General features: G+C 44.0%; 1 protein-coding gene across 1 annotated transcript in view; it reads left to right on the forward strand.

Moving 5' to 3' along the window:
• LOC147678944 (cytochrome P450 4B1-like) overlaps nt 1–26,727 on the forward strand; it is a 207,052-nt gene that overhangs the window by 140,575 nt on the left and 39,750 nt on the right. Inside the window, exon 9 of the mRNA XM_086944700.1 lies at nt 8,987–9,120. Within this exon, the coding sequence (XP_086800826.1) occupies nt 8,987–9,120 (134 nt within the window). The remainder of the gene's footprint in view (nt 1–8,986; nt 9,121–26,727) is intronic.

A 26,727-nucleotide genomic window follows, 5' to 3' on the forward strand; every position in this document is an offset into this window, starting at 1 on the left:
CCTGAAAGTATTACATATCCAGTGCCATCAGAATAGGATGATAATGAGAAGTAGCCAGGACCCGCACCTGCTGCTTCACTGTGTTTTTCCAAGCGGATATCAGAATCTCGGATGAGAACAGGCTCTCTGTTTCAAACTTCAAGTTACCAATTGCTTGCCACAGCTTGGAGTGCTAGGGGAAAGTTGGGTCCTAATTGAAGTTTAAGTGTGTTGTCTGGGGCTCTAAAGACCCTGTTATAGAACTTAATTAGGTCCCCCTGTAGTGCCAAGTCTGCCCTGCTGAGACGAAATTTCAGCCTTAGCCTGGCTTTCCTACCGTGTCTCAGAGTTGCAGCACTGATTTGTATGTTTTAATCTGTGCCGCAGCTATGAATGGTTCCAGGGCTCCCGGAAAGACTCATTGAGTGGACTGTAATTGGTGGTCAGAAGGAGTTTAGCCTTCAGGACTGTCAGCATTGGCTCTGCTGTTGAGCTTGCCAGGCATTGGCATAATCGCTTTAATGTAAAGATTACACAGTCAGCTTTTGACTTTGATGTTTTGTGTGAGTTGTCAGTTTGGCCCTTTCCGAGAGCCAAACCCCAAAGCAGTAGTTGGCAGATGTTGTCCCTAATTGATGTTCCCCAAAATTGCCAGGAGGCTTGACTTTTGTGTGGTTATTTACCAAATACGACTATCTTGGTTTTGCTCTGGTTAACTTGCAAGTGTTTCTCCTGGTTGTACTTATGAAGTTCATTGAGGGCTCCCTGAAGACCCACCCTGGTATGGTCCCAATCCTCACCTAGCATAGCCTCGGGCCACTGTGCTGGCACCTTTCAGGACAGACTCCAGGTAAGTAATGTAAAGGTTGAGGAGTAGGAGGGCCCAAACACAACCCTGCTTGACCCCATTGTTGGTGGAGACTCTTGATGTTACTGTAGTAGGGCTTGTTTTCATCTGGACTCAAGTTCCCTCATATAAGGATGTAATCGCTTTCAAGAACATGGGCGGGATCCCCTAAGCAGTCAATTTTCCCCAAAGACTACCTTGGTCGACCCAGTCAAAGGCCATTCTGTAATCTGTGAAGCAGGAAAACAGGGGTGGGTGCTTTTCCTAGACCACTTGTTTGAAAATATAAGCCAGCGCAAGGATGTTGTCCATGGTTGAGCTTTTGTCCTAAATTCTGACTGGTAAAATGGGTGGATTGTTTTGTTATTTACCCAAGCCTCGATTACCTTCAAAAAGATTTGGGTGTAGACCTTAGCTTCTAGGTCAAGCAGGGAAACAAGCCTGCAGGTTTAGAGTGGTCACCTTTTTTATGGATGGGGAATAAGATGGATCCTCCCAATGACTGTGGTGTCATTGCTATTGAGAAAGCATAGTTTAAAAGTGGGGTCAGGATTAGAACTTAGTATGCCTGAGCTAGTTTAAATATTGGGGCAGGGATCTCATTCAGTCCTGGGGCTCCATTATTTCTCATTTAGTTAGAAAGTGGGTTGTATTGTATTGTATTGTATTGTATATTGGATTTATATAGCGCTTATCACCCAGGGGTCTCTAAACGCTTGCCTTGGGAACCCGTCCTGGCTTTTCTCTGTGAGATAGCCCCTACAGGGCATCCCCAAGGTGAAAGCCAGGCATCCCGCCGCAGGGGGCCGTTGTGAAGATTAAGCAAGCTTAATGCCCAGATTTGCAGAATGTGAACCCATGATTAGGTCAGGCACCGAAGCGAGAATTATCGAGTCCATGGACATTTGAGCTCAAGACCCTGCCACGTCGGGAATTGAACCCTGGTCCCGGGTCTGACCTCTGCTTCAGGGTCTGCCTGCTCTAACCAGTGAGCCACACTTCTCCACAGGTTCAAGATTAGAACTAGGTATGCCTGAGCTAGTTTTGAATACTGGGGTGGGGATCCCATTCGGCACTGGGGTTCCATCATTTCTCATTTTGTTGATGTTCTTGATTGCATCGCCTTCTGTGAATGGGGTGCCTTGGGCAGTATCTTGTCCTGCTTCTGGCTCATTCTTTTGGATGATTAACAACCACAGGGGCTGTCCAAAAACCCCGAACCCGGGACAAATACTAACTATATCAAATAAAAAGGCTCAGGGGAAGAGAAATTGTTAAAAAATTGGAAGAATATCCATTATGATAGTTAGAGAAGCCCAGTAGTATCAAAATTATACATTTATTAATTTTAACAATTGAAAAAGTTTAGTTTAGACATACAAATAATCTCATGCAAGAAAAAACGCTGGTATACAAAAAAAGCAATACATATAAACCAGACAAGTGGCAACAACGATACATATCACAAAACAGAAAAAGGAACACCATAAACATAAATACTGTGTCCTTATAATAACTTAAGCCACAGAAAAGCGTCGACGGCGTTTCGACCGATACATTATTTAGCGGTCATCTTCAGGACTCAAAAGTATTCTTGAACAAGAGATCTGTACAATAAAAGATATAGTTTTAGCAATAATACTAATAATACTAATAATGAATATTACAATAAAGTCAAGGTAGGCTTCTCATGAAGAAAAGGGCGGCCCCTTTAAGCTTTTTTTAATTTTACCCACTCCAATCTTTTGGAATCTACTTGTTTGAGGGTTACAAGGTGGCCAACTTGCAGAAGGATGTTGGATCTGTTCAAAATGTCATGAGAGTCCTTCATATAGTATCTAGGGGTGATCATTACCTCATAAATTCAAGGCATTTTCTTTGGAATAGGTGGATTTGCAGTGCTCCTATCCTGGGCGTGTGTGCAGATTTGGGGGTCTAGATTCGAGGGAGCTCTGTAAGAGGTTCTGTTCTGCAGTCGACCAGCTGTCCCGCTTGAAGTGCCTAGCTAGACTATATTTTATTTGCTGTTCCACCTGGGAAAAAGTGTAACACCCTTCAGGGCTGCACTGCGTCTCAGGTCTTGAATGGTTGGTTGCCCAGATCTGTGTGCTAGCATTCACCTTTTCAGGGCTAACCGCCGGTTCTTCTTTGAGTCCAATACTGATTTTGGCCTGGAAACTGGCTGGGAAGTATAGCACTTATTACGTAACTGCAAGGCCTCGCTCCCTTGAGGATTTCCTTCATTTGGTCCCAGTGACTTGTTCTGGTGCTTAACAGCAAATATGGGAGGAAGTGGCCATGGGTTGTCACGCTCCACTAATCTGCAACTGTGCAAAGTTGGTGACACTATTGATCTTCTTTTGAATTTTGTGTTTTGTTGTTGTTTTTTCAGCTTCTTCTAGCCTTCCTGGAAAGGCTGGCTTCTGCCTGGGCGGGCCCTATGGTTCCTGCTGCACCCTGGATGTTTTTTTTTATCTCCTTCCCTTGGCATGCTCTGGGCTCCCATTGAATAGTTAGGTCTTTAGGCATTTCTGCAATTCTCTGGGTTTCCTGGGTGGTCTTACTTTGACCATTCCTTGATTTCTGGACTTGCTTTCTAATGTTGGTCTGGAGAATCCACTGGTCGCTGTTGATGCTTTCCTCTTGCACCTAGATTTCGCTACCATATCCCCTAGTATCTCCGGCTACTCAGCCCACTTGTCAATAATAGCAGCACATTAACTCAAACAGGCTTTTGTGGCCTGATTTCTGAGGATGCTTGCTTCCATGTTTTCCATCTGTTAACCTGGTTCACCAGGTGCTGTGCGATTGATTGTCGGAGGTCTATTTGAACCTTCATTTTTGTTGACTGCCATAACATAGCCGTGGCTAAGGGGTTTTGTGCTTTTCTAATGGCTTTCAGGTGAGGGTCTAACTGACCATTGGTTTGCCCGGTCTCGATTAGAGGTTCCTTTGCTTCTTCTCTTTTCCCAAATAAAGATCGGTTGTGGAAGAGGCAGATGAAGTGAACCTTGGGGTAGATAGCGTTTGGCCCTTAATTAAGACTTCAGAGTCTTGATCACTTCACCAGTGAATTAGGGCTTCAGTGGAATGGAGACCATTTTCCTTGATTAATGTCTCCCTGGTATTCTTTATGTTCCGTGAGTTCTTTCTCGACAGTGTTACGTGGCCCTTTTCTTGGGGGTTGATGCATCTGTTGCCTTCGTTTGCCTCTTGTTTACCCCTGGGTAGGGCTTGATCAAACGCTTCCCATTCCCTGGGGCATGAGTGTGATCTATGCTAAAGGGCAGGATTACTTAACAAAAGGGAGTCAGCCTTACTCTGTCTGGAGTCTGCCCATGAAGTTTCATATTTTATCAAATCCTCTGCCCCCTCCAGAGTTTTTGCTTGACTGTTGGGTGTTTGGAAGTACTGTGTTGTTGGGGTGAATTCGCTGGGGGTTGCTCTTGCGTTAATGACAGAGACGTACTTCTTATAAACCTTGTTTGTATTAGCCCAAAGAGTTCTTTCTCGACAGTATCTGCCCCTAAGTAGTGAGAAGTCTTCTTTTTGGGGACCATTTTATGATCAGTAAAAATTCAGACATCTTAAACAATGACAGGGTGCTAGTGCGTGCTTGACTTTTAATATGTGAGTTTCTCTTGGTTGCTTATTGCGTTGATAACAAAAGACTCACTTTAGCTGATGTGCTGGAGTGTTATATACTAAATTGCGGCCCTAACATAGGGCCGCAATTTCAGAGGCACAAATCCTTCGTGCCAAAGAGACAGGCAGGCCCTTTCACCCAGTTAAGGCTCTTTCACCTAGAGTAGCCCTCCCTTTACAATAATGAGCAACAGTGGGCTGTCCCTTATCTGACGTGTGCTCTGGGGGCAGAAGACGGTCCATCCTAAATACGTCATCCCCATGTCTAACAGTGACTAAGCTAAGTCACAACAAATTCTTGGAAACAGGCGCTTTCTCCAAGAACTCCTCTTCCTCTGACCAACTTTACGTCAATCCAAGGCACCTATCCAGTATAAATATACCTACCTTTAACCAAGCAAGAGAGAGGAGACCGAGACTTCCATGCCAACACTCTGATATCTGAGACGCTGCAACCTGCGTCATGCTGCAGCTCCAGCTGGCAGAAGTCCCTCACCGACCCTGGTGGGTCCAGCTCGAGAATCAGGATGAAGTCCCACTAAGGTAATGGGGATAGACTAACTCCTAGGGCGATTCTTGGCTCTCTAAGACCTACACACATGCTAGGTACACTTAGGTACATCTAGTTAAGCATCATAGGGGTATAGGCTTTATCTTAATGCATTCTGTATTTCATGTATGTATCATTACTATTGCAAAATGGTAGAAATATACAAAGCCTTTTTATTTAACTGCACTGCTGGCCATAATTCTCTGCTACTGTCTAACAGTTGTCGCAGCACATATAACCAGTACTAGAATAACAACTGTGCAATAAATTTTATTGTAAACACACTGACTGTTTCTTCTATGTACTTCTCTGAGATGAGTGACTGAATGAAAAGTAGTATATTGTTTCCATGATCCTGAGGGATGTGGGTTTTATGTTATGTTGTTGCCAGAAGCTATTCCCTTCTTGTCTTCAAGAGGTTTCTAGTGGCCTCTGAGCTAGCTGGTACACAGTAATTAAGTTTAATATACATAATAGGGGCATACAGACCTCAGTCCTATGCCAAGCCTATCGTGTATGTTATTCCAATGCGTAGAACCTATAAGGGAAATTGGAACTACACTACAGTAGGACCTTTTGATTCCCTCTGTCCACCTCCTTTCTTCTTTTTCTGGCATTCTTGAGCCCTTCCCCTTGATATATACAGCACCAGAAGTCCTTAATGGTGGCTTCAATGTTGTTTGGTTGTGTCTGTTTCTGTATGCTGTGCCGCAAAAGGTCAGGTCAAAGCAAACACAAGGTGATGATGGACGGAGCACTGAAACTTTTCCGACTCTCAATACCAGTCACAGATCTGGATTGAATCCATTATCATTCTTTTACTCACTTTGCCACCCCAGTTCAGACCCAGCTATATGCAATTCAGTCTTGACCCTGGACCTCATGGGAAAACAGCAGCCCGTACCCTCAAGCCAGGTCTTCCCTGGACCAAAAAGAAGCATCCTGGGACCGGTTTCGGGGTAATACCCTAATCAGCAAGGCTAGCTTCAATTCAGTGGCTGAGTGAACAAGAGACCCAGGTCAGGGCATACCCTGCCAACGTAGGGCAAGCTAAGCAAACACAAGGAGATGACAACCGGCATGCTGAAACTTCTCAGACACTCACCCCAGGTAACAGATCTGGGTTGAATCCATCATTGGTCTGTAGCTCACTTTGCCACCTCAGTTCAGATCCAGATATATGCAAATCAGTCTTGACCCTGTGCCTTATGGGAATAGTTCAGCCCGAACTCCAAAGCCAGGCCTTCCCTGAACTAGAAACAAGCATCCTGGGACTGGTTTTAGGGTAACACCCCTCATCAGCAAGGCTAGCTTGAATCCATTGGCAAAATGAGCAAGGGACTCATGTCTGAGCATACCCTGCCACACTTAAGGCGAACAAAGCAAACACAAAGAAATGATGGAAGGAGCGCTGAAACTTTTTAGACACTCACCCCGGTCACAGATATGGGTTGAATCCATCATCGTTCTTAAGCAAATGGTCAGGTCGGCAGGTTATAAAGCCAGGCAGGGGTCCAGGCACTCCTCCCCATAATTCCACTTGTTCCTGCTGCCCCTGGTGATTCCCAGTAGGCTCTGTGGTTGTTGATGGAGCAACCCGGGGCACTCCAGGCTACACAAGCTGCACCCAGACTATCTGGGCCACCTCGGTGGAGCTTTACTGGTGCACACACTCAGTGGCGACACTCTAAGTCTGCAACCCTCGCTTGACCGCTCACTGTCATCAGTCACAGCCCAATCTGTAGCCCAAAAGAACCCTTCAACACCAGGGAACCAGGGCTACCAGCTGTCACCTACCAGGTCCACCGAATCCGGGCCAAATCCTCTGCTGTCCGGAGCCACGTACCGCAAACTCGGTGATGTCCACCCTAGTCGCCCAGCTCTGCTGCCTCTCGGTCACTGCCCTCTTCTCAACACAGGAGATCACTGTCACGGAAAAAGGCAGCCTCCCAGCAGCAATCAGGAGGAGAGAGCAAAGAGCAGCAGGTGGGTGCAGCTTCTCCTCCTCTGGCGTCCAAGGTACTTCTTCTCATGAGCATGCCAGTCCACTCAATGAGTCTCTTAAGGTAGTTGTCATAATGCACGTTTGACAAGCTGAAAATGGGGGCAGGGTTCTCTGCAGTCCGAGGTTAGTGAGCCCAGTAGTTTTTTAGAGATATTAGCTTGAGAAAAATGTAGAATTTTCCTCAAAGGGCTAAAGTTAGTTATCTAGACGGGTTGTCTACAGATAAAAATTCAACCATGGTTCGCTCACTATTTGTGGACCTAAATTAAAAAATGAAATTTAGATGAGGGAGCTCTCTTTTCTCATCATTTATTTCATTTTTGTGTTTTTTTTAAATTAGTTTTAAATATTGCTTGTGAGCTTTAAAGTGTTAGACTATAACGATACCAAGAATGTGCTCCTGAAATTTGGAGAATAAATCAATAGTTTCACGGATCTCCAGAGGTCCAAAATGTAAAAAAAAAAAAAAAATATGATAGAAAATGGATTTAAGTCTCCCTTTTTACATTCAGGTATGTGACTTATCATGGGGTCCATAGAATCAAAGCTCTCTGATTGGCTAGCCAAAGCATCAAGATAAATGTTCAGGATGCAATTACTGGTACCTGAAGTCCTGTAAAAATAAAAGGGTGCATAAAGGAGCAGGGTAAGTGCACCCTCATCTCCCAGACTCATTAAAGGATCCCAAAGGAACAGCCCACCACACTGAAGGCAATAAAAAAAACTGACGTTGCAGCAGGACTCACACCCTCTGAAGCCCAGCTACCTTAATGGACATGTTGGTCTTTTCTCACGTTCACACACCCTCAACAAGAGGCAATGGAGCCCCCCAGTGGTCCAGGAAGCTTGTCACAGGTTCGCAGTCAATGGCCATGAAGCTTGGGATCACAAACCCTACCATATGACACTTCAACCCTAATGAATCACATTTTTTTGAAAATGCTTGGCCAAAGATTAAAATGTTCAACTGTCGTGCATTCGAAAATGTTGCTTCCCACCTGCGTGTAGCGTGAGATCATAAGGAGGGGTTGTACTGGCTGGATCCCACGGTGCCTTCATCCAAGCCATGCACCAGCTACGAGTGGGTACAAAGGCCAGACACAGAGCGCCGGACCACCCATAATGGGATGGAAGTAGAAGGCACATATCAGCATAAAAAATATAACTGAAAAACAAAGGTTTAAGTGAAGATATGGTTATCTTTGATTCTAATATCTATTCATTGGTTGGGAAAAAAAACCTATGAAATGCACTGAAATAAACACTGTTAAAGAGAAGTCATGGTTAAGAATTCTAATTTGCAAGATATGTTTAGATTGCAGTTCATGATTCGAACAGCAGGTATGCCAACCATAACTCACACCCAGGTGCAATGTTTATGATCTCACAATATTTAAAATAATAAATAAGATATAAACACAGAATGAAATTAGCTAACAACATATATTTAAACCTCTAAATTACACTACATTCTTTATTACCTATCTTTCATAGTATTAAGGATAACGTTGTATGTCACATCTTCTATAAGAATACTTACAACTTTTTTAAGTGCGTCTCATATCAAGAGTAAAGTCATGAGTATTTTTTGGGGTGTGCGACCCATAGCTTTTGTGGAGGCAATCATAACTTGCAAATTACCGTTTTTATTTTTATATATGAACTTGTGTTACTATGAAAGGGAGGAAAACCTTTACAGATCAAATTTTAAGGTTATCACAAATGTTATCAATAGATGTAAAAACATATAGAAATCCGTGTTATTGATTTACATGTTTTAAAAACGATTGCTAGACAGCGATTGCAGCCTGCGTTTTGAAAAGAATGATCCATCTCTGTGCAAGGTAATGTTAATAATGCATTAGTAATAGTCTATACACTATTCAGTCGCGCTTTAAACGTCATTTTGCGTCTGTAACCTGTCCCACAATTTTTCTATCACAATACCGAACTATTTCAGGGATGATCTTGGCAAGATGACTTACACCACCATGTGCCTGAAGGAGTGCCTTCGCCTCTACCCTCCAGTCCCTGGCATCAGGCGAAGTCTCACCAAACCAATGACATTCTTTGATGGGCGGACATTGCCGGAAGGTATGAATGTTACTTCATATAAAAACAGGTATAAGAATAACAAAGGTTCTTTCTCATGGAAATATGATAGAGCCATGCTATTTTAATACAATAACAAGGATCAGTTAACATGAAAACCCACGAGCATCTCCCAATCCCTATTTCAAGTCCCTTTCAAGGATCCTTAAAGTGGGGGAGTACCAGACATTCTGGGCCTTATTTATGAGGCCTTGCGTCAGTTTTGCGCCGCCGGTGCGTCACTTTTTGTGACGCATCAGCGGTGTAAAAAATGCGCCTCATTGCGCCATATTTAAAAAGTGACGCATCTAGGTAGATGCGTCACTTTTTAAACCCCTGCGCCACATTATACCTGCGTCAGGTATAATGTATGCAGAGGGGGCGTTCCCCCGCAAAAAGCCTCGTAATAGTGACGCAGTGAAATCTATGAGATTTCACTGCGTCACTTTTAGGACGCTGTTGCGTCAAAATCTTGCGCCTGCCTCACAGCAGGCGTAAGACTGACGCAGACCCTTTCACATGGGGCTTGCCCCATGTGAAAGGACGCATTGCTGGAGTTGCGTCACTTTTGTGACACACTCCAGCAATGCGTCACTTTTGCGCTTACAGATATGTCAGAAATACTGACGTATCTGTAACTCCTTGCGACATGATGCATCATACATTAAATATGACGAATAGGAATGTCGTAAGGAGTGCGCAGTGAAAAGTGACGCATCGCTGTTTTCACGCAGCGATGCGTCACTTTTCATAAATGAGGCCCTCAGTTCCTTCAGGGCTGTGTGCTGCAGCCGAACCCCTCTCATCTGCAACCTACTTCGTCAATCCAGCAGCCTTGATTTTAGTTGGACAGGCTTTCGGGTTGTAGCTGGCATCTTTTTGGCTGATAAAGGGGCTCAAACGTTATACATTTAATTCTGGCATTCCAAAAACGATACAAGCTCAAAATCTGATGTGCTTCATCTACATGCTTGACTCAATTTGTATTTCCTATAGGGCACACATTTTATATAGTGCTGTTTAAGGAGTGTTTTTGTAACGTAACCAGTTATATAACAAAGGCCAACAAACCAAACACGCAGTTATCAGAAATGACCTGTGGGCTCCAGGTTTCTTTGTGTTTTGTGATTTAAGGAGGGCTTTGTGCGCGGCTCCCCTGGCTGGGTCTGACGGATCCCCAGGGAGCCAAGGCGCACAGTTTGAGAACCACTGGTTTATGCCAAAGAGGGCCCGCCACTCCTAGGCATCTGCCAAGCAATAGGGTGGTGTCAGAGGAGAAATGTAGGATTATGCTGTTTCATCAGCTGCAGTTCTCCCTCCTTTACTGTTTCGTCCCTTGGAGGAACCTACAGCCTGATTCATCAAGCCGAAATGGGCTTGCAAAGGGCCAGATCAGAGAACTTTGCGAGTGCGAGTTTTGCATTTGGGATTCATCATCCCAAATGCAAAAATCGGTAATAGCGATTTCGCTATTTTGCAAGGAATTACATTTAAGGAATCTCTATTTGAGATTCCTTAAATGCAATTCATCATCCATTTTAAAATTGCGAATTCTCAATTTCGGCCCGCTATTTACCGCGAGGTCAAACCTCGTGGTAAATAGCGAATACTTAGAAAAATGCTTTTAAAAGCATTTTTCTGAGTTGCATGTTGCACACACACATGTCATTTGGACATGTGTGTGCGCAACACCTGTTCTTATTTACTTTTAAGGGGTGTTACAGGGTGTCCTTTGGACACCCCTGGCACCCTTTAAATCGCTATCTTATTTGTGATTAGCAAATTGCTAATCGCAAATAAGGAATACTTCCCATTCATTCCTATGGGCCTTTCGGCAAATAAGGAATACTTCCCATTCATTCCTATGGGCCTTTCGGCCCATAGGAATGAATGGGGAGTTATTCCTTATTTGCGATTAGCAATTTGCTAATCGCAAATAAGGAATATGTAAGAATCGCATTTGTTTTTGCGATTCCTACATGAATGCCGTTTTGTGAGTCTGGAATAGCGATTCCTTATGAATCGCTATTTCAAACTCGCAAAACGGCACTATGATGAATCAGGCTGCTAATCTCTACTTTTTGGTGTGGCAAGGTCAGGAAGGGATGAGTTTTATCTCTGTACCTTTGATATGCACACCTCCATCCACAAATAACTATTACAAGGGCTCATGCAGATATGTAGTAGAACTAATTTGAAAATCACATGGTTTAAACTAGATCATTAATGTGAGAAATTGGGCTTTTGGTTGAGTGGGGTAGAACTCAGGCAACACCGCAATCCTTCTCCTGGTGAACTATAAAAACTCCCTAAATTAACCTGTGCTTAACTTTCTGGTAGCTTGACAGAAAAGCAGTTAGGGTTAACTTAGAGGTAATGTGTAAAGTGTTTATGCAGCACATACAATGTAGTAAAATGAAAACAGAACACAAGAAAAATCTCACACCAACTAATAGACTACATTTGAATAAACTGACACCAAAACAAACAACATCCAATCAATAGAGACAAAGCTATACATTTTTAAAGTTTAAACTGAAAAATAGTGCCTCAATGATCAAAGCGCCAACCCCGGAAACCTAATCATGCGAGATCGGGGTCAGGTTGAAAATTATAGCCCTACACAAAGGATCACGGTTTGGATACACAGGATTGGACCTGGTCTCCACTTATCATTGGACTTAGAAGATTTGTTGAAGAAAAATGTCTGAGAAGGTAACGTTCAACAGGGTAAGGCTGATGTCGAATAGGAGGTGTCATTATTGGGAAGCCGCTGGACTAAGTTACTGTGAAGATTTCTACGTTCAGACTTAGGGCCTTATTTATATCTTGGCAGAATTGGTCCTGCCATTGTTTATCGATTTGATTCCCCACCTGTCTACTAGGTGGTACGCATGCTCTATTTAGATGCTGGCGAATCACTGGACAGAAGACTGTTGGAGTGCCATCGTCTTCTCCAGATTTTTCACTGCGTCAATGGCTGCATAGGCAAAAGCGGCTGTCTGAGGGAGTAAAACCACTGTATCCATCAGGCCAATCCTGATGCGCCTCCCGGTGACGTAAATGTGGCAGAGAATCCTCAACATGAGTTGGCGGATTGGAACAGATGGAAGGCCGAAACGTATCTTTCTGTTTCACGCTTTTTTTTCTGTCGTGAGGCGGATTGTACAAGTCCTTCCTTTGCTGCTGCTACTTGACCAGAAAGCAAACCAACCGCATCATCGGAGGAATCAAAGGTCGGCTTCTATTTTTTACTTGTTACCTTTTGACTTGCTATTTAAATTTGATCTGGACTTGTGCATGTTGAAATCTCCCTTACAAGCAATACCATACCACCGTGTAATGCATATCTGTGTAATATTGTAGTTTAAGAAAATTAAAGAAATACACCTGTTTAATTTTATTGTATTCTGCAATTTGGTGCAAGCTGCCATCGTGATAATGGACACTTACACATAAATGGACATCAGTTCAAAAAGCAACAACTGAGCATACAGGTGTGTTAACTGAATTTTCCTAACCTATACTGCATTTGACAAGTTGAAATGTTTGTTTTAAAAAAACTTAAAAAACAATATTAGTTTTAGCACTTTAACCAATTTCTCAAATTAACATTTCTGCTTGTAAGTGCATGTCCTGTATTTTATTAAATGTTATTTATTACTTTAAGGTGCATTGCATTTGTGTTTATTTTCAGTTCTAATCAAGTACAAATAAACACATCCAAATCAATACTTAAAAATAAAAATGACAAGGGGGCTTGGCTGGGAGCTACAGCATGGTTGACGCGTAGGTGCTGAGCTCTGTCCCGGTCAGGAAGAAATCCTGCAATTTTCTGTACAATGGAGCAGAGTTGTTCGATTATGGGGATATCTATTAAATTCCCTAAAGCTGCTCACCAGGTTTGAGACTTCGAAACCAGGGACCCTGAGCTGGAGGAGATCTAGAGCGTCGAGCAGTGACCCCGATTGCCGACTGACCTGTGGGCCCTGAGAGGGCAAAAGTGAAAGTTGCAGGTGAAGAAACGCCTTCTGTGCCAGCCCTGCGGAGGTCTGTACCGCAGCACACTGGGAGAGTCTTTCTGAACCACGTCAATAGGTGACTTGGCTGCACCTGAAGAAATAGGCCAAAAGACCTCGGGGGCCTTAGCTGAGCCTACCCAAGCCTGCTATAAGTGCTATTTAGTACCTGAGGACACTGATTAAGTAAGAGGGTCCAACATACAGGACAATAACCTCCTTCTGAGACCATAACTAAACTAGATGTGAGGAAAGAATAAGCAGCAAACTAGAACAAGGGCCCCAGAAGTAGAGAGAGACACTGCAGCTGCAGCAGTGACCGGGGAAAAGAAGCTACCTTCAAGATAAAGTGGGGTCCCCGTCGTGGGCTCCCCCAGTAAGTCCAATCCCTCAAAGCACTTGAAGACTTTGAACCATAGGCTCCTGGAGTTAATTGTGCCATGCTGAAACAAAAGAGCAAAACTGGGGCATCTCAACCTACCACGAGCGAGCCCTCTCTGGACCCCAGCATGTGCAGCACTAGTGGAAGTAGGTGGGAGTCCCCGAATAATTTTGAGAATGCAATTCTTGTTGTTTACCTGCAAAGTATTTTAGCGCAAATTTGGTATCAAATCATCCAATGTCCAAGAGAAAGCAACTTAGGCCAGGAGCTGCAGTCAGGAAAATAAAAGGACAATTTCCTTTTCTACACAATATATGTAGGACATTGTTCAATATATGTATGATGAACAAGTGTACTTTATGATGTGAAAATAGAACCTCATGCATTGGAATGTAGTGAGAAGGCAAAGGTTGAGTCCTACAACCACCAGACAACAGCATGAGAGTTATAGTTCTTTTTGGAAGGAGAACAAACTGCATTTGTGTAATTTTTTATGCATAGGTAACAATACATCTTGTAGAAGGCTGTGCTGTCAAGCCAGAGCAAAAATTCTGAAAGAATGCAAGGGGCAAAGAAGGCCCCAGATGCATAGGTGCCCTGCATTATGTAAACAGGTGTGGCAGGTAACAAGTATTTCATGTTGTATAACACTGTAGGCATGTTTTTGGTATGCTGGTCCCTGAATGCAGAGGCATCAAGTGTTGGACTCAGAATTGTGCAACCTGTTTTTCATTGAAGAAGTCTTTCAAGTCATGAGGTATGGTTACCCCTTCTCTTGCTTGCATTGCGCATGGTCCTCAACTCCAATGTTAGATTGTTTTTTTCACCATCCGGTTTGGTTGCATGCTCCTCTGCTCCCTCTTGACATTGTAGTTTCCTGGCTTGCAGGAATTTCCTGTCGGTATTATCTTAAATCGCAGTTATTCATAGCTCTACATTGGTCACTCATTAACACGTTTCCATCTGACCAAGGCCCAGGGGGGCTTCACTCTTTGAGGCAAATTTCTCGATATTTCATCCACACCATACCCATTTAGTAATGAAATATGTACCCTTTTGATTTTGCCCTTGTTGCCACGCCAAGTTTCCAGAAACTGACCAGCACCTGGTTTTTAACTTGTGCCTTTCTCCAACTCATCAGGAATCCATCTGCAAGGATTGTAAATCCTTTCGATTGAAAACAAACGCTGAGCGATCGGCACTCCAGACTCCTTGAAATGCCAAGACATACCTTCAATGACATTCCAGACATATTTGGATCTGAAGAATCCCACCATGAGGGTCACTCAAAGGTGTCGGCAGTGGATGATGGCTCATTCTTGCCTGGCGACAGTCAGAATCCTAGCTTGAAATCTAGGACCTTCCACTGAGACAAACTGTGAGTGCTGTGCCCCATCCATACTGGTCTCAGCCTCATCAAACTATTACAAAGGGCCGACCATCCAGTTCTGACCGACCGAAGCCCAACATCTACCCGTGGTTGAAATTGAACAGCTGTATAGGGCATGCCTAGCCTTGGCCATGTGCCAAAAGAGCAGCTCACCTGTTATTAGCCTCAAGCCAAGACTGGAAGTCGAGGGCCCCAGTACCACAACCTTAATCCATCTCTGCACCGAAACCAAGTACATTGGACCAGAGACACTTGACAATGAAACCCTCGGTATTGAAAACCTCTTGTAGATGTAGATGTAGGGGACACTTTTATAGCGCGTCTATCACTCCATGGAGTATCTTGGCGCTCAAAACCAGATGGCATGGTTTAAGGAAAAGATTGACCAATGGAGACGCTTACACTTTACACCAATGCTATGCAGGCTGCATCTGTAAGAGAGAACACCCAGGTCTTTAGAGCTTTCCTAAACTGTGTTTCGTGGAACAGTGACCTGAGGTGAAGTGGGAGCTTATTCCCGGCTCTAGCTCCCAAAACAAAAAGAGATTTTCCACCTTTGGTAGCCAGCCTGAATCTGGGGATGATTAGCAGCTTCTGATTAGCAGACCTCAGTACTGAAGTCTTACACTTTCTCCAAGCAAAGGCCCAGCTCCGTAACCTGTGGAACCCATAATTGAAAGGTTACAGGAACATCTCGATTTGAGACAGAAACAGCTGGTTATTCACCCCGACATAGGTCGCATCCTGAATATACCTCCTCATACAAAGGAAAACCCAGCAAAAAGACAATTGACTTTTAAGGAAACTCTGGAGATCCCCTGTCTACCAAAGCATATCAAAAGAGTGTATAAGGCCACAAGCCCACTGCCCCATCAGTCCACCCCACCACCTGTGACACCATGGACTCACTCTCCACCACATTCACCCCCTGCAAACATACAGTATTCTCCACAGGGTTCTATTCAGTCTTTTAGGGAATATGGGGAGGATGGAGACCAATTCTTTCTTCCCCCTCAAGACTACTTGTGGACACTTACAACACGGACCCATATAAATACACAGACCTGAATCTGTATCCGTTAAAGTCTTCCCTTTCAGTTAATACCACTACATACCTTGTGGTTATAGGTAGGGTGGGGCAGCTTTCATAAGATTCAGCTACTCACCTAACCACCCAACAGAACTCAGAGCATCTGCCTCCCCCTTTCTGCTCTGAAGCCACCGAGATGAGCTGTGGCATACCCCAGAGCTCATCCTTCAGCCCAACACTGTTCAACATCTACATGGCACCGCTCACCCACGTCGCCCGACTGCATGACCTCAACACCATTCCCTATGCCTACGACGCCAAGCAGAACCTCTCCCTCACCAAGGACCCCCACACCACCAAAACCAACCATCACAAAGGAATGAAAGCCGTCGCTGAGTGGATGATGAACAGCCGACTGAAGCTAAATTCAGACAAAACAGACGTCATCATCCTCAGCTCCACCCCCTCGGCCTGGGACGATTACTGGTGGCGGACCACACTGGAAACAGCCTCTATACCCACGGACCACGCAAGCAACCTAGGGTACATCCTGGACTCCACCCTCTCCATGACAAAGCAGGTCAACGCCTTCTTGTCCTCCTGCTTCAACACCCTCTGCATGCTCCCCAAGATCTACAGGTGGATCCCCACCAAAACAAGAAGAAAGGTCACCCAGGCCCTTGTCAGCAGCAGGTTAGACTACGGAAATACCCTCTCTGTAGGAGCCATGGCCAAACTCCTGAAAAAACTCCAGCGCATTTAAAACGCCTCTGCTTGCCTGATCCTTGACATCTCTTGCTCCAGCCATATCACACCCCACCTAAGAAACCTGCACTGGCTCCCCGTCAACAAGAGGATCACCTTCAAGCTCCTCACCCAAGCACACAAGGCACTCCACAAGACCGGACCAGCATACCTCAACAGAAGAATCAACTTCCACACCCCCAACCGCCAGCTCTGCTCCACCGACCTCGCCCTCACCACAGTCCCCCACATCCAAAGAGTGACCTCCGGTGGCAGATTGTTCTCCCACATCACTGCCAAAATGTGGAACTCCCTCCCCATCCTCCTACAGCACACCCAGGACCTGCTGACCTTCAGAAGACTCCCCAAGACCTGGCTATTCAAGCAGTAGCAGCATCCCTCCCCCAGCGCCTTGAGACACTCATGGGTAATTAGTGCACTTTACAAATGTCCTGATGGATTGATTGGCCACTGGAGGATGAATTTATATTTGAGACACTTTCATCCACCCAGCGCTTGGCACAATACTTGCCAATGCCTAAAGGTATGCTGTGACATACAACAGACATTTTTAAGTGCCGGGTGAAAGTTAATACACCCTGGGTAGATAAAAAATATAAAATGTACCCTACTGACTTAACATACATATAGGGCCAACCACCACCTAATTTGCCTGTGGTCACAGCAGCAAGGAAGAGGGCAAACTCAGAAATATCTGGTGACGCTTCCCCACCAGATAAGGAGGGTAGAAAAATAGACCCTGAGGGGAAAAGAGGGGTTGCACAATCAGTCAACCACTGTGGAATTGCCAACTCTTTTGGTCTCCTCTCACATTATGACAGAGCACACTGCGACAATATGTAGGGGACTTCTACATCTCCTAGAGAGGTACAAGAAATCATAATTTGCGATTGCCTCAAAAGGGAAATTATTTGTTAATAAGTCTATTTGCTGTGCTCTGCTCTAGATGTAGCTGATGTAGCCACAAGAGGCATTAATACAAATGTCCTTACTAGACAACATGGCTCGCTTAAGGTTTCAGATTTCAAGCCTGAAGTGCAACCAAATATCCTCAACATCCTTTTGATGGGGAACAACATTTTAGCAAAATTAAAAAGCATAATGAGATGGCCAAAGCTATGGGGACATTACAGACATCTGCACAACAAGGTACTTTTCATCGTTCACCCTATTGTGGAGTAGCAAAAGCCACATCTCCAGATTCCTCAGCATTCCCACTAACACAATACATCGCCTAGGGGATACTATAAAGGTTCCTATGGAGGCAACAATTCCAAAGGCAGAGGCAGACGTTCAGTTTCCCTAAATCATCCTTTACCACCATAAAACCTTGACTTACCTGCCATTCCCCCTGATCGCACTTCACCTTTCAGGGGAAGAATTCAGCAGTTCTTTCTTGCATGGTAGAATATCACCTCTGGCCAGCGGGTGTTCAATCTTATCGAACATGGTTATTGACCAGAGCTCACTTCACCACCTCCAAACATTCCACCTCACTCCTGCAGACTGTCAACAGCCGCTCAAAGAGGAATTAAAAGGCCCTTTACAAAAGAGAACAATGGAGTTGGTGCAGTTACATCAACAAGGCAAATGGGGTCTACTCACTGTACTTCCTTATTCCCCAAAAGGGTGAGTCTCCAAGGCATGTAGTGCTGTAGATTCACAAGTGTGCACCTGCCTCCCCAGAGACCTGTGTGGATTGCAATTGTAAGTATATACATCTTAGATTTATTTTGTGTGGTCATCTCACTAGGATACATCATCCTTACACTCCACCCTCACTCACCAAGCAGAAAACAATCTAACAGTAGAGCTGAGGACCATATGCATTGCAAGCAAGAAGAGGTGTCATCAAAACTCATGACTAAAAAAACTTTTGTGAAGAAAAAGAACTTGCACACTTTCGAGCCCAACATTAGATAGCAGACTTATGAAAAGCATGTGAATCTACTGCACTTCATGCCACAAAAAGATGCTTACTGGGTAATTAACATTTTCTGTCTGGGTGTCTGCTTAAGAAAAGAACTGTTTGACACAGGAGAAAATGTAATGAATAAAAGTCTCACAGATTTTTACAGAGTGTGAGGAGAACATATGTTAATGAGCAAGCAATTATATTTTTTTAGCATAGTGTTTCCCAGAAGAACTAAAGTGGCCTCAGGAGCTTTCAGAGGTTAAATGTTTATAGTTTATAAAACATTCTTGGTGCCACTTTTATTAACAAGTTTGCACAGGACATAAGCATATGGTAATCGAGGAACAGGTTTACAGACAGTCCTAAACTTTGCTAAACATTGTTAAACAGCGTTTAACATTTCCCGTTTCCTGTTCTTAAAGTCTCAGGTGTAAGTAGAGAACATCTATGATAATACACATTTTCTTGCATGAGTCAGTTTCCCTTAACCTTAATGTCAGTAGTGCAGTATATATGTCTTTGAAGGTCTGTTATCTGTGCAAGCTTAACAGAGGAAAGGATTCACATTTGAAACTCACTCACCATCTGGACCTTAATGATAAAGTCTAGAGTCTCTAGTGGTCACAGATACTAGCTCACCAGAGACCCTGTCATCAAACAGAAACTTAGCATAGGTCAGATTAGAGTCAGCTCTATGTTTAGTTGGCAGGATATATTCTAGGATATTCTAAAGCCACTTAGATTCCTAATTCACCACATTCACTCCTCCCATTGTAGTATAAGCTGGGCATTTATTCTCCTGCAATTGGTTAACTTTAGAGCTAGTACTTGTGTTGGATGGTCTAAATCTAGGCATGGAAAGGCCAGACAACTAAGCTGAGCTGGTCGAACATTTCTGAATGGTTCTGTGTCAGGCAAAAACATTGCAGATGACTAGTTTAGTCTCCACTGACTCAAATGTGACCCATCCTTGATGTACTGAGCTCCGGTGTCTTTTAACAAGGTGTATACAACACTGGTGCCCGAAAAACTATTGTACACTGCTATGGTATGCCTGTACTGGGGTTGTACATGGATGTGAAGCTCTCTGTAAATGGATTTCTTTTTATTTTATTTTATTTTTTTATTGAGATGGTTCCGGGTATCACATAAATACATAAATTCATAATTTAACAGGATAAAATCAGGCATTGAAAGTATAAAATACATCTTATAACTACACTCGTAGGAATCATAAAACCTAGATTGTTTCAAACAGTAATTCATAAGAGAATACGTTCAGTGTCACAGCTAGATCTTTAAATTCTTATTCATCTGGTTTCTCTCCAATTTTAAAGCGGAGCCCATATCTTCTTACTAAATTCCCTCGACCTCTTCCCTTTAAAGTCATACAAACATTCCTCAATGTTGTGGGTTCCCAGCAGTTTAGGTAACCACATCTGGAAAGTGGGAGCTACAGGGTCTTTCCAACCAGCCGATATTAAAATCCTAAAAACAGCCATAGATATAAAAATAAATGCTTCAACCTTGTACTCTAATTTTAGGTTTTCTTCCCTGCCGATCAAAACAGTAGTAGGGGATAGAGTGATCTGTTGCTCTAGCAGCCCCGTTAAAAATCTTTCAATTTCTTTATGTACAGGAATTAGATTCTGACAATTATAAAACATGTGGGGTAAATCTGCAGGGCTTTGATCGCACCTAGGGCACCTATCATTTTCTCTCTTACCCCACTTGAACAACTTAGCAGGCGTGTAATATAGGTTAAAAATAGTCTTATAGTGCTGTGCCTTTAAATTTGAAGCTCTTAATATCTTTTTATTCATTGCTGGGTCAAAATCTATATCTATATCCGGATCCCCAATTCTTTCCGCCCAATCTGATTCAATTTGTCCAATGTCATCCCCCAAACCCTGCAAGAGATAACTAAAACCGATTTTAATCCTCTTGCCGCCATTCATAACATACTTCAAAATTGGGTTAAGCTCCTGAATTGAAATCCTCAGTCTGATAGACTTAATTGTTTGTTCCAATTGTCTGTATAAAAGCCATTGGGTAGCAGGTATACCAAATTTTTGCTGAAGCATGTCAAATCCCAGTAGTTCATCCTCATACATAACATCGCCCAGACACCTAATCCCCGACTCCTTCCATAACCTACTATTACTGTTCTGTCCAAGATGCACAAAAGGATTTGACCGCCATATATCTATCATGCTATTAATTTTCGGAATCTTCAAAAAACTCATTATTGATTTCTATGTGCCCCAAGCACTCAACATCACTCTGCTTTTACCCCTTTTAAAATACCTACAATTTATTTCTCGTGTAAGTAGGCCCACTGCTTTTCTTCCTACTAGCAATTCATAAATTGTAGGGCTTCTATCTAGATCATTCGATACATCAATATCATCATATTTAAAAAGCACATTCATTTGCATCATTAGACACACCCAGTGATACAGCCTCAAATTTGGTGCAGTCAAGCCCCCTCCCTCCAATGGTGCTGATAGTCGAGCCAAAGATCTGCGTATTTTCCCATATTGCCACACAAATTGTGAGAAAACAGCTTCCATTTTCTTCAGGAGACCCTCTTCTACTAGCAGAGGTATGGCACGAAAGAGGTACAGTATTTTCGGAAACATGGACATCTTCAAAACGTTCACTCTGCCAATCAGAGATAAGTGTAAAACGTCTATTCTTCTTAGCTCTTTATCTATTGCTGTGATCAAGGGTACATAATTTTCTTGTATGATTTTCTCCACATTTGCATTGATCCCCACCCCAAGATAAACTGCAGATTCCACATACCTCCGGTCGGCTTTATAGATATTATTAGTACTGATTATTATGGTTTTTTCTTCATTCAGCTTGTACCCAGAGCGAATTCCAAATGTTTTAGCCAGTTGACTCAGTTCTACTATAGCCGTCTGCGGGTTAGTAGTGACTATTGCCAAATCGTCCGCATAAGCCAGTAATTTGGTAGTATGTTCATTTAATATGAGAGGGGAGATTTGATCTGAGGCTAAAATTTCCCTTATTAAGGGATCTATGTAAAGTGAGAAGAGTATAGGGGGAGCAGGGACATTCCTGAAGAGTGCCTCTCCTAATTACCACCTCTTCCGACTGTAGTCCCATTGTTGTAATTCTAGCTACCGGATCTACGTACATAGCTTTTATTGCTTTCCTACATTTCTCTCCGAGACCTCTACAGACCAAAACTTCCCACATAAATTCCCAGACCACACGGTCGAAGGCTTTTTCAGCATCTAGGAGGATCATGGCCATTTCTCCCCCTGTGACCGCCGTAGCATCAAACAGCGAGATCGCACGCGAGGTGTGGTCTTTCATGCCTCTCCCTGGAACAAACCCATGCTGCCACGGAGAGATGAGTTGACCAATGAACCCCCCTAGCCTCTTTGCCCACAACTTAGAATACAATTTGGTATCTGCATTTATCAATGATATTGGCCGATAAGAGCCCGGATTTTAATCTGGTTTACCTTTTTTATGGAATACTACAATATTGGTCTGTTTCCAAGAGTCAGGGATCTTCCCAGAGCAAATTATTCCATTGAAAAGATCTACGAGTAAAGGCAGAATTTCCTCCCCTAGGATTTTATAAACTTCTATTGGTATCCCGTCTGGACCTGCAGCTTTACCTGCTGCAAGATCCTATAATGCTGTCCTAATCTCCTCTAGGGATATGTCTTTTTCCAACTGCTCTCCATCTTTATCCTCTAATGTCGGACATGCAATTCCGGACTCTTGTCTAGATGGTACCCACCTGACCTCCTGATCATATAACTTTTGGTAAAATCTTTGGAAAACACCCATTATCTCTCTTGGATCCGTATATTCTATTCCATTCTCTTCAATCTTATGAATGTTGTTTTTATTGGAATCTTGCCTTATACGCAGCGCTAGTGCTCTACCAGCTTGTTCACCTGTCTCATATCGTTTTGCTCGAGACGTCTGATATTCTCTAGTCTCCTTTTGCGTGACCACTTTTAAGATGTCTCCCTTGATCAACGCCATAGTTTTAGCTGTTTCACTCCCATCCTTGCCTGATCCTATTTCCTCTGTATGCCGATTCTCTGAAACTACTAACTCTGAGATTAGTTTTTCCACCTTGCTTCTATCCTCCTTCCTTAGCCTGGCGGAGCAGCTGATCGTCTCCCCCCTTAAAGATGCCTTAAAGGCTTCCCATACCCCGTTCCGAAATGAACTATATCTATTTATGTCGAAGAACTCCTTCGCCCACTGTTTGATGTGCTTAACAAACCTTTCATCGTTTAGAAGTTTCCTTTCAAATGTCCATTTAGTTGTTCTCCTGGGTATATTACCTACTTTATATGTCATTATCAGGGGATTGTGATCCAAGACTATTCTTGGAAGCTTAGCAATTCTAACTTTGCATAGTTCTCTCGTCGAGACAAAGAAATAGTCCAACTTAGAATATTTCTGAGCTGGAAATGAGAAATAAGTAAAACCCGGGTCCCCGGGTACTTTTTCCCCCCAAACATCTGACAGACCATGAGACCGTAAAAGAGAGCCTAATGCCCTATATACCTTCTGTTTGCGTCCTGTATATTTACTTCCTTGCCTCCAATTAGCCGAAATATTCATATCTCCACACAATACCAAAGGAGTACCCCAGTTAGCCAACTCCTCTTCCAGCTCATCAAATACTGCTGGCTCATCTTCGTTTGCTCCATAAATCACACACAATGTGATGCCTAAGTCCAATTCAACCGAAACCCATCTACCGGACCCATCCGTTTTGGTACGTCTTACCCCCCCCCAGATTACATTTCCCCATAATGGCCACCCATCTTATTGTAGATGTTTGTGACGAACAACCTAACAGTCTATATCCAGGCATATTCAATAGCTTCCTTTTAGCCCAAGGCAGATGGGTTTCTTGTATACACAATATGTCAATATTGTTAAACTTAGCAAAGTGGCTCAATCTCTGTCGTTTCTCCCAGTCATTTAGGCCCCCTACGTTGATAGTACATATCTTAATGTGTGACATTATTGACAAAGTTTTTACTTCCAGCCTGTCTATTATCCATGAATCTACTATAGATCGACATCAAACCCTTTTCCATCTCAAAAAGTTTCTCTTTTTTGCTCCCCCCCACTACCCCCCCTCTGCCCCCCACAAACCCCCCTCCTCCACACTTCCCCTCCCCTCCCCCCCTACAACCCCTCCAACCCCCCCTCCCCTCCACCCCTCCCACCTCCTCTTTTCAGAGGCGCTCAGACCAGCCGGTCTGTGCATGTGATGGTTCGCAGTGATAACCGAGGAGATTTATACAAAGTCCATCATAGTGCCTGTGGCCCTATTGTCCCCTCCACCCTACACACCAAACCACACCACACCCTACCCGTTATTACTGATTTACCTTTTGTTACCTTTTGAAATTAATTATATCTACCATAGAAATTTCCTGCTCACATCTGTGGAATACCCTAGGGACCCTGTGTGTCCAAATACTCCTTTGCTTTCATTTCAGAGGAGAAGTACAAGGTTCTCCCACCATTAAATATTTTCAGTTGTGCCGGATTGATTAAGTATGCCTGCATGCCCTTGTCCTGAAATGGTTTTATCATCTGCCTTAATCTCCAGCGTCTCTCCACCGTGACATGGCAGAAATCCGGACGGACAAAAAAGGAGAAGCCGTCAACATTCTTTTTTAGGTCCGGTCTTGCTTTTTCTGAAATTGCCTGCCTCAGGTTATAGTTTCCAAGAAATATTAAAATTGCTCTGGGCTTATCTCCCTCCTTGGCATTTTTGTGAACTTTAAAGGGAATACGATGTGCCCTCTGAATCTCCTTTGCCCAATCCCATCCCTTCAGTTCCGTGAAGGCATGTTCGAACAGCTTTACTACAAAGGCCCTCATGTCTGTATCTTCTGATCCCTCGGGTATCCCTAGTATGCGTAGGTTATTTTATCGGGATCTATTCTCCAACGCCTCCAGTTTCCACTGCACATCAATCATCTGTTCGCCTTGTTGATCTACTTTGCTAGAGGCAGCTGCAGTCTCTGCTTCTGTCGAGACCACTCTTTCTTCAAAATTGGTGACCCGTTCTCCCAATTCGTACACACCTTTGCCAATTTTCTTACCGCACCTTGTATTTTCCTAACCGCAGCCTGTGATTTGCGACTTTCCTGTCGAGCCTCTTCCCTATGTGCAATTATCTCCTGGTGTATCACCTCCAGAAGAGACATTTGTGCTGCCTCCCCTCCAGGGCTCTCCAATAGGGAGTTAATCATCGAGTGATCACGTCTCTGACCATGCATTTTTAATCCTATATTGGATTTTACAGCAGTTGTCGGTGGGATGTCATCTTCCTTCTCTGGTTCACTGTTGGTGGCTGAACCACTGTCCTCTCGTTCCAGACTACCCTCATCTTCGTCTGACCATTCCCCCCCCCTCTGAGACTGAAAAGAAAGCCTCACTGGGGACTTCCTTCTTATCACCTGTACTTTCACTGGCCTCTTCTTCCAGCTCCTCTTCCAGCATTAGGGGGGCAATATCAGATTCTGGGTTCGGAATAGCCTTAGTGATATTTTCAGTTTCTTCCACTACCTCAGCTTTCCCTTTAGTGTACTCCTCTTTGTTTGCAGAATCATCGATCTGGGCAGGTAAATCTACTTTTTCTGCAGCCATCCTCTTGCCTTTTGGGCTACCACGCTCCACTGACACCGCCTCCAGAGCCTCGGTATTAGAGTCTTTATCTTTACTTATTTTTTTAAAGATGTCAGAAATCGGGGTAGTGCCATGATTACCCTTAGCTGCTCCTTGTTGCTGCACTGTTTTCTTAGTAGGGGATGTTTGGTTTTTCCTCTTATTACCATCTGCCTCCCTTTCTGACAATAACTCTGCCTGCTCAGCAGCAGCCTTTCTTCTTGCAGCAGCTTTGGCACTAGCACTCATTTTCGGAGCCATAATCTCCTTCCTCCTCTCCTTGTCCCCAAACTGCTCCTTACCGCATGCCTTGCTGTCCCAATTGCTTTCCTCAATCTCTGCTGACGCTTCCAGAGTGCTCTGTAGTTTTTTCCCTTCTGTTTGCAGGTACGCGCTTGTCTATTTGGATTTCGAACGCCTCTGCCTCTGCCTCTGCCGGTTCCTGAGTAGCAGGCGCCGCCCGCTTCGTGAACTCCGCTTCCACTCGGCAAACTCAGTGAGCTCTGCTAGCAGACCTGCCCCTGTTACGCCGCCCGACGTAAGCCTCCTTGCAGTCTGCGCTAGCTCCCATAGAAGCCGCTTGAGCGGCCGGTGACAGGTTAGGAGCATACGCCGATTTTTTTTTTCCTCTGACAGTTACTGTGCTCCGGTTACAATCCGCGGGTGTTGTGGGGTTGTGGTATCTTACACCTGGTTACCACATTATGTCCAGACCGGCATCTCCCCGGTCTCACTGCTGCCCGGCCGTCCTAAGCGGCCACCATCTTGCCTCCAGTCGCCTAGGCAATCTAGGCCAATCGCTCAGTTTACCAGCTCTCTGTAAATGGATTAGTGGAGTTGTATTCTCGCTGACATTGTGCACACAGCTGCCCTTCACTTGAGATGGGTGTACATAACTACAGTGTTCATGGCATTTGTGTACATAGCTCTGGTCCTCCTGTCATTTGACTAAAAGTGTGAATTAACACTGATACTATGAGGAAATCAGTGGTACCTCTGAGCTGTGGTGATTCCATAATTTGAATGGAGCACTGCAGTGCTCCCATACTGTTGAGGACTGTGGTGCACCTGACTTCAAGATACCCATCTATTGCTGCCCAGCTCCTGATGTGCGCTGCAGAGTTCTTGATTCATGTTGCTAGTTACACTCAGTCACAATGTATGAACTTCGGAACCTCCCGAAAGTTTCTTTCTGAGCACAGGGAACTAAAAGATCTTTACTGCCTTCCTGACTATCTGGATCAACGTTGTGCACTGATCACTAATAGCTCATTTCAAAGAAGACTGAGGTTAGGGTGCATTCTACACGCTCAGTTGGATGGTCCAAAAACTAGTCCCACTTCGGGAAGGACCTGGTCTGCTTCGTTTTGTGAGGAATTTACTAGGTTGGATGATCACAGCTGACCTTGTAGA

This window comes from Lissotriton vulgaris, chromosome 11 (assembly GCF_964263255.1).
Source record: "Lissotriton vulgaris chromosome 11, aLisVul1.2, whole genome shotgun sequence".
Classification (NCBI taxonomy): domain Eukaryota; kingdom Metazoa; phylum Chordata; class Amphibia; order Caudata; family Salamandridae; genus Lissotriton; species Lissotriton vulgaris.